General features: G+C 50.0%; 1 protein-coding gene across 1 annotated transcript; it reads right to left on the minus strand.

Annotated features, from left to right (window-relative positions):
- Positions 1 to 851: 851 nt before the first annotated feature.
- Positions 852 to 9,432, minus strand: rtn4rl1b (reticulon 4 receptor-like 1b). Its single transcript, XM_056283712.1, has 3 exons — positions 9,255 to 9,432; positions 2,416 to 2,867; positions 852 to 1,754 (listed from the first exon to the last, which is right to left on the minus strand). Exons 1-3 carry the CDS (start codon positions 9,430 to 9,432, stop codon positions 852 to 854), a joined length of 1,533 nt encoding a protein of 510 aa, XP_056139687.1.
- Positions 9,433 to 11,067: the final 1,635 nt, after the last annotated feature.

Genomic DNA, 11,067 nt, shown 5'->3' on the forward strand with positions numbered 1-11,067 from the left:
AGTGTTTTGAGGAAACCGGCTGCACTGAAAAATGCTCAGAGCGTAGCGGTGCCAATAAGTTTCCAATCTACCGAGCAGCGTAGCACATTCCTGGGTCTGATACTGAACAATGTTTTATTGAACCGCTTATAGGTTATCTCCCCCGTTGTGAGAAACACGGCGACCCAATTGTTCGGCTGTTTCGTCGACAAAGAATGCAATAGAAAAATACATTTGGTGAAATGGTTCAAAAATGAGATAGGGATGGTATCAGGGGCTTTTTTTTAAGGGTTTATCGATTTTGCATTTATACCCTCTTGATAAGGATTTGCAAACTGAACTGAAAATTAAACCTGCACCAAACTTCTAGTGTAAAGTTTGAGCTCATCTGACAGCTAGCTAACCTCTTTCTTCACCTCAGTTTTGCAGTTACACTATCTCTCTCTCTCCTCTCTCTCTCTCTCTCTCTCTCTCTCTCTCTCTCTCTCTCTCGCTCTCTCGCTCTCTCAAGTTGGTTTATTTGAGCTTCAGCCGAGTGAAGAACAGAATCTTAACAAAGACAAGATGCCTGGACAAGTTGAGATGAAATCATAATGGCATAGGGCGGCAGTGCAAGCTTGGTCTGCATTTTCCATTTTTTCCTTTCGTGACCCTTAGTCCCTCAGACAGCGCTGTGAGTCTCTCTGTCATCGGTATTCAATGCTTGGAGGTGTATCTCAAGAGTCTAAATCGTACAGCTCCCTACATAACATTTTACACACAATCACACACGCATATACAAAATAGACACACATAGGCCTTGCAGTACAGGAGTAAGAGAGGGTCTGAGGACTGTGTTCTCTGTTAATTGCATTTACCTATCCCTCTTTTGGTCAACGGACAATGAAGTCGAAATATATGGCCATCGTGGTCCCCAAGAGGGTGTGAAGATATAGTAAGGACTGGGGTAAGGTTGCCCTGTTGTTGGCTTGCTGAACCCCGCTAGGGGGACGAACAGTGGTCCGGGGTGTACACTTGTGCTTCCTCCTTGTTATGGTGCCATCTGGTGATGTGTGATCGTACTTTCCCCCATCTGTGAAATCTGGGGAGGAGTTCTCCTTGTCTGTCATGACCTCCTTCGAATGGTGTACCTCATTATCTGCCTTCCCCTTGCTCCCCCTAACGCGAGGCTTTGTGCAGTTCCGAGAACGACCAGGCCTCAAGGGGTGCACTGTGCGGCTCTGTCCCCCAGACCCCACGGACCCCACACTACCATTCATCGATGGGTTCACTGTGCCAGACAAATTGTTGGTCTTACTCTGGGCTCTGGATTCAGAGTTGGGCACGAGTGGAGAACAGTTTGGGAAGTCCTCCTTACGCAACAGCTTGAGGTCCTTCCCGACCAGATCTGGTGGTGCCTGGCAACCCACAGAGGAGGTAGAACCTCGAAAGCGCTTTAACCACTCCCATAGTGACACGGCCTTGCAGTCACATGCCCAGGGGTTGTCATTGAGGCGCAGGTACTCCAGAGCTGGCAGCATGTCCAAGCACTGGCCCGACAGCTCTACCAGGGAGTTGTTGAACAGGTAGAGGGTTGTGAGGCGTTTCAGGTCATGGAAGGCCAGACGGTCTATCCACTGCAACTGGTTTTGGTGCAGAAGAAGGCGGTCCAGGGCCCTCAGGCCTCTGAAGGTGTTCTGGTGAAGGCTCCACAGGCGGTTTCCATGCAGGAACAAGTGGCTTAGGTTATGGAGGTCCCCAAAGGTGTCATCCTGCAGGAACTTCAGGTGATTATCCTGGGAATTGCACAACAAAAGGGTTAAATTAGAGAAAGAAATACGTGCGTGAATATTGCAAATATATTCAGGTTTATATGTTTCGTCAACTGTGCGGTATACTTCTAAAAAGCAAAGCACTCAATGTGTTTATACCGTTTAGTATTCGGCAACATTTTCTATTTATTTTTCAATTTATCCACTCCGTAAAGAGATACTCCATTTTCACCCTCACCCACTAGATGTTCCTCCGTCAGTTCGTATCTGCACTTCGTCCATATTTAGTCTTTGATTTTGAGAAATTTTTATTCAGATATTCTTGGATGCTCTTCCCACTAAAGTGTTTCATTATGTCCTTTGGTTCGTCTTTAATGCGAGCGTCCCACAAATTTAAAGGGCTAGTTCGGTTTCCAGTGTTTTTCCTATGTGTCCTGCCTACAATCCCTTTAAATTCCTTGCATGTGCAAGTCGTAGTCTTACAAAATCTAAATATTCCACTTATAGCACTACTGTTATAATGCTCGTGAAATAATGGCTTGCCTTCTGTTATCACTACTAAGTAAATCTGCTACCTAACGTTATCGTATTGACAACAACACCTGATGCGACGCGTCCTACACATGGACTCTTGGTGGTAAAGTTCACCAAATCCAGCTGTTCTACCAAGAAAATCTCCTTGTACCTGCAGGTAGAGATACTGCAGATTTCTGAGGCCCTGGAAGATGTTACCAGGCAGGGCGCTGAGTCCACAGTGGTACAGATGCAATGCGTGGAGCCGCCCCAACCCGTGGAAGGTGTCTGCGGCCAAGGAGCGCAGGTGGCGGTTATCCCCCAGATCCAGCTCCTCCAACAGGGTGAAACCGTGGAAGGTGGAGGGCTCGATATAGGTGATGTTGTTGGAGTAGATCCAGAGCGTGACCGTGGTGGGGCTGAAGTGGCCACGCAGCAGCCGGTGGATTTTGTTGTTCTGCAGGAAGATGCGCTCGCTGTCAGGGGGGATGCCTTCGGGGACTGACAGGAAGTTGTGGGCTTGGCAGGAGACGGTGCTGGGGCCGGTGTAGCAGATGCAGTGGCGGGGGCAGGACCAGGATAGCTCTAGCCCACAGAGAACCAGCAGGAACTCCAGCCCGCAGCCTGCAGCGGATGTGTGGACAGCACAAACACGGACATGTGCACACACACACACACACACACACACATGGAGTGGGAGAATGATTGAGAGGACAAAGAAGAGAAAATCACAAACCCACTCAAAGGTTACAAGGACACCCACAAAGATGGAGAGAGAAAAAAGAGGAGATGAAACTGAATTAGCGGAGGAATATTTTGAGCGTGGATTTGATTTTGAAGTCAAATATGTTCTTAATACTTTAATGTCCAAGTTGGAATTCAAAAAGGAAGATGATTAGTTTTGAAAATAAATGTGTTGAGGAAGTTCAGAGAAACTGGCAAAGGGAACGGAAACACTTTTAAGCTAAATCCAGTTTATACAAAAAAAAATAAAAAATACTATGTAGACCGCGTGGAGTGGCAGAAAATGACAGGAAGAAGGAGACCTTGAGGAAGTGGAGAAGCTACACAGTGGATGCTACAATAAGAGGGATTATGTAGGGCCGAGAGGAAGAACTGACAGACGTATTTATACAACAGACAGAACTTCTGGTCCAGTGGATGACTTGCAAAGAACGGGCCCACCAGTTGCCAGGCGCAGAGCCCTCTTTTTTTACCCCCCTATTACCCTAAACAAAAGTGACATGGGGCTGTCTGAGGAATTGTACTTGTGCCACACACTGTGTGATACAAATATGGACACGGCTTTGCTGTTTTCCCACGGCTTAGCAGTTTTCAAGTCTAAATCCCCTGGTCCCCGAGTGTGTTTCCCTTTTAGGCCTGTGCTGAATACTCTGCTGAGGAGCGCCAACAACAACACCTGCTCCACCGAGTCACCGACATGTCTGTGAGGCTGATTAGATCTCCTGTGCAACATCCCTGCTTGCTTACACACACACACACACATATACATATACATACACACATATATATCCATCCATCCATCCATTATCCGAACCGCTTATCTTCCTTTCAGGGTCGCCGGGATGCTGGAGCCCATCCCAGCAGTCATTGGGTGGCAGGCGGGGAGACACCCTGGACCGGCTGCCAGTCCATCACAGGGGGCCGACACACACACATTCACACCTAGGGACAATTTAGTACGGCCGATTCACCTGACCTACATGTCTTTGTACTGTGGGAGGAAACCGGAGCACCCGGAGGAAACCCACACAGACATGGGTAGAACATGCAAACTCCACACAGAGGACGACCCGGGACGACCCCCAAGGTTGAACTACCCCCAGGGCTCGAACCCAGGACCTTCTTGCTGTGAGGCAACTGCACTAACCACTGTGCCACCGTGCCGCCCTTATATTTATATATATATACACTCACTGGCCACTTTATTAGGTACACCTTGCTAGTACCGGGTTGGACCCCCTTTTGCCTTCAGAACTGCCTTAATCCTTCGTGGCATAGATTCAACAAGGTACTGGAAACATTCCTCAGAGAGTTTGGTCCATATTGACATGATAGCATCACGCAGTTGCTGCAGATTTGTCGGCTGCACATCCATGATGCGAATCTCCCGGTCCACCACATCCCAAAGGTGCTCTATTGGATTGCTTTGCTTTCATGTTGTTGACGCCAAATTCTGACCCTACCATCCGAATGTCGCAGCAGAAACCGAGACTCATCAGACCAGGCAACGTTTTTCCAATCTTCTATTGTCCAATTTTGGTGAGCCTGTGCGAATTGTAGCCTCAGTTTCCTGTTCTTAGCTGACAGGAGTGGCACCCGGTGTGGTCTTCTGCTGCTGTAGCCCATCCGCCTCAAGGTTCAACGTGTTGTGCGTTCAGAGATGTTCTTCTGCATACCTCGGTTGTAATGAGTGGTTATTTGAGTTACTGTTGCCTTTCTATCAGCTCGAACCAGTCTGGCCATTCTCCTCTGACCTCTGGCATCAACAAGGCATTTTCGCCCACAGAACTGCCGCTCACTGGATATTTTCTCTTTTTCGGCCCATTCTCTGTAAACCCTAGAGATGGTTGTGCGTGAAAATCCCAGTAGATCAGCAGTTTCTGAAATACTCAGACCAGCCCGTCTGGCACCAACAACCATGCCACGTTCAAAGTCACTTAAATCACCTTTCTTCCCCATTCTGATGCTCGGTTTGAACTGCAGCAGATCGTCTTGACCATGTCTACATGCCTAAATGCATTGGGTTGCTGCCATGTGACTGGCTGATTAGAAATTTGCGTTAACGAGCAGTTGGACGGGTGTGCCTAATAAAGTGGCCGGTGAGTGTATATTGGAGAGAGAGAGAGAGAGAGAGCGAGAGACATTCCACATATTACCATTCCCCAACATCTGACTCCGGAGGCCAGGATCAGTCGGTTTGAGTTGTTAAATGGGCCGTGCGATGCTCATTACAGTGGTCGTGAGCTTCTCTGAGGCAGGCAGCCTTCCTGCTTCCTGGTGACACGATTCCCCACGTTCCTTGACTCAGGAGCTGCGACTTATCCGCCGTCTCATCTCAGGCGGGGCACAGCTCCTGTCCCGTGATGAAAGCCCCCCCCCCCCCGACAGCCGCCGGCTGTGTTCGTACCCCAGTTTATCATTCGAGGCGTTTGTAAAGGCGCAGTTCGCCGCTGCTAATCGATACGCCTCTGCTGCCTTTTAACTCCCCCCTGTAATCTTACGCCGGGGCTCGGGAGGAGGGGGGTTGCTCTGGAGCAGCACAGGCGCGTCCATCTGAATGTATTTCCTCCCCCACACGGCGGCTAAGCCGCGAGGCCGTGCGTCTGACGCCGCTGACCTTTGGTGCTAATTCTGCCTGACCGGTCGCCGCGTGTGTTACCTGAGCGGGGGGCCCGTCCTCCTGGGCACCGCCGTAATCCTGTTTAAGCCCCGCTGCTGGGCGACGCTGGAAAACCATGCATCCTCCCGAATCGCCAAACTGAACGTGTCCCGAGAATGAGGTGATTCTTCACGGCTGAACAACTGTCGAAAGGGTTGTGTGTGTGTGTGTGTGTGTGTGTGTGTGTGTGTGTGTGTGTGTGTGTACGTTGAGAAATGTGAATGTGAGGTGTTTTTCTTGATGACCTTTGCCTCGTGCAGCCTTCCAGAAAGAAGTTGTCCCTCATGTTGTAACTTTTCTTCCTCGAGTCACATCGGACATACAAGGACACACGTCCTCGACTCACGGCCATCTTGAAAAGTCACCTACTGTATGTTTGTCACACAGCCAAGCGGCCAAGGCTCAGTTTGTCCCCCCCCTCCCTCTCCCTCTCACTCTCCCTCTCTCTCTCTCTCTCTCTCTCTCTCTCTCTCTCTCCGGATCTCTCTCCATCTATCTCTGTTTCTGTCTGTCTGTCTTTCTATTTCTCTCTCTCTCTCTCTCTCTCTCTCTCTCTCTCTCTCTCCGGATCTCTCTCTCTCTCTCTCTCTCTCTCTCTCTCTCTCTCTCTCTCTCTCTCTCTCTCTCTCTCTCTCTCTCTCTCCGGATCTCTCTCCATCTATCTCTATTTCTGTCTGTCTGTCTTTCTATTTCTCTCTCTCCGGATCTCTCTCCATCTATCTCTATTTCTGTCTGTCTCTCTGTTTCTGTATCTCTCTCTATCGCTCTTTCTCCATTTATCTCTATTTCTGTCTCTCTCTCTCTCTCTGTATCTCTATCGCTCTCTCCATCTACCTCTATTTCTGTTTGTCTGTCTTTCTATTTCTCTCCATCTCTCTCTCGCTCTCCCTCTCTCCATCTATCTGTTTCTGTCTGTCTCTCTATTTCTGTCAATCTCTCTCTCTCCATCTACCTCTATTTCTGTTTGTCTGTCTTTCTATTTCTCTCCATCTCTCTCTCTCGCTCTCCCTCTCTCCATCTATCTGTTTCTGTCTGTCTCTCTATTTCTGTCAATCTCTCTCTCTCCATCTATCTCTATTTCTGTCTGTCTGTCTTTCTATTTCTCTCCATCTCTCTCTCTCTTTCTCATTCTCCATCTATCTCTATTTCTGTCTGTCTCTCTTTCCATTTCTCTCCACCTCTCTCACCTCTATCTCTCTGTCTCTCACTCCTCATCTTTTGCTTTATCCAGTTTCATCAACATAGGACTGCATGAGGTGTAATATCTGCTCTCTGGGTAAACAAGTTAAAACGTTTTTTATCGCAGTGCCCTCTGGAAATGAAGGTTTGGAGTCACGAAACCACTAACCAGAAAAAGACGGAAGTAAATTACCCGCTCAAATTGTGAGAGGAGCGTTTTGCAATCGGCCCGTGCCGCCATTACTGGGGACCCGGCTTTGTGTCCACTGTGGGGCGCTTTGCCCGGTGAGCGTCCTTGTTCTCCTGTCACCGTTCACACCAGGCGACAGGCCATTGTATTTACACCAGCCACACAGTTTTGATTAAGAAACACATTTCACGGGGGCGTCCGGGTGGCGTGGCGGTCTATTCCGTTGCCTACCGACACGGGGATCGCCGGTTCGAATCCCCGTGTTACCTCCGGCTTGGTCGAGCATCCCTACAGACGCAATTGGCCGTGTCTGCGGGTGGGAAGCCGGATGTGGGTATGTGTCCTGGTCGCTGCACTAGCGCCTCCTCTGGTCAGCTGGTGCACCTGTTCGGGGGGGCTGGGGGGAATATCGTGATCCTCCCACGTGCTACGTCCCCCTGGTGAAACTCCTCACTGACAGGTGAAAAGAAGCGGCTGGCGACTCCACATGTATGGGAGGAGGCATGTGGTAGTCTGCAGCCCTCCCCGGGTCGGCAGAGGGGGTGGAGCAGCGATCGGATACAACTGGGGAGAAAAAGGGAGAAAAAAACCTCCCCTCAAAACAAACAAAGAAACAAATGTCATCCCTCTCATTGTGACGTGGGTACTGCGGAGGCCCTGGCTTCTGGGAGCCATTTGAAACTGGAAACCGACGGCGGCTTTTTCAGTCCGCGACGGCCTTGGCGGCATCACGACCAGCAGACTTGATAACTCTTACAGTGGACCTTCTTATCGCTCCTGTAATCACTAATTTTCTTTAGAGTCCGGGCACCGTCGCTCCGTACGTCTCTTTAACAGAATTTAGCATCGGGCTCCTGGTGGGAAAACGATCGGAGCAGCTGGGAGAAACGGAGCGATAAGGAAAGCAAGCGAATGAGAATATATAGATCCCGGCTCAGAGAGGGAGACCATTTCAATCAGCCAATCTCAACGCTAATCATGCTGGACATGTGATGGAGCTGCTTTTCTCCTCTCCTCAGTTGGACGGGGTGAAGTAATGGATTATTTGCCGTGCTCCTATCAAATTACCTCTTTATTCTTCTATCTCGTGTCTCTATTCGCAGGAAAAACAGCATTTATTTGAGAACGGCTGGTGTATAGACTGCGACTGGAACACGGTGCACGCTCCACCCATCCAGCACATACGTACATACGTAGAGCGGATGAGGGTGGTGGAGGTTGATAGGCGTACATAAGAAGCATAGCTGGTTTCCTCCAGTGAAGCAGCCCACCCTTCAGCGGGGGGCGTTGTGGTTGGAGGACAGTTAATGTGCGGCTGAGGCCAACTAGATCAGCAGTCATTAAGAGCGAGCAGGTTGAACTTGCTCTGCCCTTTTAGAGAGGAAGCCATGTAAAAAGGTCAAAGGTGAGCGAGTGAGGGTTTATTTCGAACGTGTCAATAAGCAGGATATAACTTACAGATGAGCCATTACCAGTAATCTGAAGTGATCAACAAGTCCACACATCAAACTCAGCGAACACATCTCCGTATGCATCAGATTATTTGTTACATGTTGGAAGAGGGGTAGGAGGAAGTGTACACTTGTTTTGCCCCGCCCCTTCTCGCCTACTCTTAAGGGGCGTCCGCGTGGCGCGGCGGCGGTCCACTCCGTCACCCACCAACACAGGGATTGCTGGGTACGGTAAAAAGTATAACATGCAGAGGCGTCCGGGTAGTAGCGTGGCGGTCTATTCCGTTGTCTACCAACACGGGGATCGCCGGTTCGAATCCCCGTGTTACCTCCGGCTTGGTCGGGTGTCCCTACAGACACTATTGGCCGTGTCTGCGGGTGGGAAGCCGGATGTGGGTATGTGTCCTGGTCGCTTCACTAGCGCCTCCTCTGGTCGGTCGGGTGCCTGTTCGGGGATAGGGGGGGACTAGCATGATCCTCTCATGCGCTACATCCCCCGGTGAAACTCCTCGCCGTCAGGTGAAACGAAGCGGCCTGCGACTGGAGGAGGCATGTGGTACTCTGCAGCCCTCCCCGGATTGGCAGAGGGGGTGGAGCAGCAACCGGGATGGCTCGGAAGAGTGGGGTAATTGGCCGGGGACAATAGGGGGGGAAATTTAGAAAAAGAAAAGTATAGCATGTAATCCTCTTCCTCCCACTTTTAGCAGAATATAACTCTGTTTGTCGTGACGATGACACGGGAAGCGGAAGATCGGGCACATTGGGAAAATAAACCTGCAGGTTCTCACCTGCATGCGGCGAGAGTGACGGGAGACCACGGCGGCGCCGCCCTTCGCTTGCTTTTAGCCACATACGGGCCACGAAGGCACGGCGGCCGTCGCTCACGGAGCCGGCCTTAACCAGACCACCCTCGGAGGCCTCCCACTTCCCACATGCCAAGTCACTCCTCTCATCACCCCATGCCATCAACCAGCGGCAAACTGCTCCCTCGCTTTGTCGACACCCCCCCCCCCGCATACACAAGGTGGCGTCTTAAACAAAAGAGCGAGGTCGGCATGCTCGTACTAATAATGTTCAGAAACGAACGAGGCAACCCGCGACTATATTCCCGTCTTGCTGAGAGATCTTATGAAATTACGGAGCGGTTTTCAACCGCACAGGGTAAAATGTTGGCGTGGGACTGTAGCCACAGTGAAAAAGTGATAAATTATCATGTCTCATAGCCACATTGTGCACTCACACAATGAGCTATTCAGCTCGAATTGTGTTATATAAATAGCTTTGGACACAACAGAGGGTATATATGCCAATGACGCCTATTGGAATTTGGCAGTATAAAGGGGGGAGGCTCTGAAAGAGAGACAATGTGTTTTTGGGATGGAAGAAGCGCAGCTATTTTTGATGTCGGTCCCGGCTGCGTATTAATACCCTCATCACAAGTCTCTCACCTCCCTCGCCTGCCTCACTCCCCAGGCCTCCTCCTCCTCTTCCTCCCTAGTTGCCGATGACAGACGCTATTGATAGCTCGTTACAGGGGGAATGATTAAATAGCCTGCATCGGGGTCTGGCGTTTTGACCCGACAGCCCCCGTGGTCACCAAGTTCCTTTCCTCCTTTCGGGGACAAAGAAGGAAATGGATAAATAAATGAACGAAATGGGCTGGCTTAGGGTCCCTAGAGAGAAAATGAGAAGTGACCGTGAAGAATATCAATGAAACACAGTTCATACTGGGTTTGCCCTCATGAATAACACATTTCTGCTAATAGGAGGGAAACGGTTGGTCTGCGGAGCTGTGTGACTCTGCCTGCCATTAGACTGGACAAACTCAATTTCCTGTGTCTCTCCCAGGGCCCCGATAAGCGCCATTATATTTGCACTCCCGCTATTGGCTGCTCATGAAGAAACACCTTGGTCAAGTCCTCACGCAAAAGGTGTTTACAGTCATCATAAATGGTGGTTTGGACCACTAATGACCGAAAGGCGAGACGTTTTGGCTATTGATTAAATAAGCTCCTTTTTTTGCAGGGCTCATGACTCAGAAACTGGGTAAGAAACGGCGTGCGTTCGGATTAGGTTCATGTGGAGCTGTACGGAGGCTTGCCCTGTCAAGACGGCTTATCACCCTGTTATGTCCATGAGACGTAACGGGGTGACGCACACAGAGAATTACCAGAGCACTTTAGTCACGTCATTATAACTGATTCGAGACCCAATTATTTAAATGAAGAACAAGAATAATGATAAACAAGCAGTGCCTTCCAGAAGAAGAATGCGTCATTGCAAGAGTATGGCATTTTTCTATTCATAGTGGATAAACAAGAGACCGTCCACCCATCCGTCCGTCATCCAAACCACTTATCCTGCTCTCAGGGTCGCGGGGAATGCTGGAGCCTATCCCAGCAGTGACTGGACGGCAGGCAGGGAGACACCCTGGACAGGCCGCCAGGCCATCACACAGGGCCGACACACACACACATTCACACCTAGGGACAATTTAGTACGGTCGATTTACCTGACCTACATGTCTTTGGGCTGTGGTAGGAAACTGGGGCACCCGGAGGAAACCCAAGCAGACACGGGGAGAACATGCAAACTCCACAC

Source organism: Lampris incognitus, chromosome 7, assembly GCF_029633865.1.
Source record: "Lampris incognitus isolate fLamInc1 chromosome 7, fLamInc1.hap2, whole genome shotgun sequence".
Lineage (NCBI taxonomy): Eukaryota > Metazoa > Chordata > Actinopteri > Lampriformes > Lampridae > Lampris > Lampris incognitus.

Coding starts and splice junctions, on each gene's coding strand:
- rtn4rl1b (XM_056283712.1), bottom strand. CDS start 9,432: ATGGCATGGGGTGATGAGAGGAGTGACTTGGCATGTGGGAAGTGGGAG. Junction 2,868..9,254: donor GTCACTCTCGCCGCATGCAG/GTGAGAACCTGC, acceptor CATCCGCTGCAG/GCTGCGGGCTGGAGTTCCTG. Junction 1,755..2,415: donor TGCAGTATCTCTACCTGCAG/GTACAAGGAGAT, acceptor TGCAATTCCCAG/GATAATCACCTGAAGTTCCT.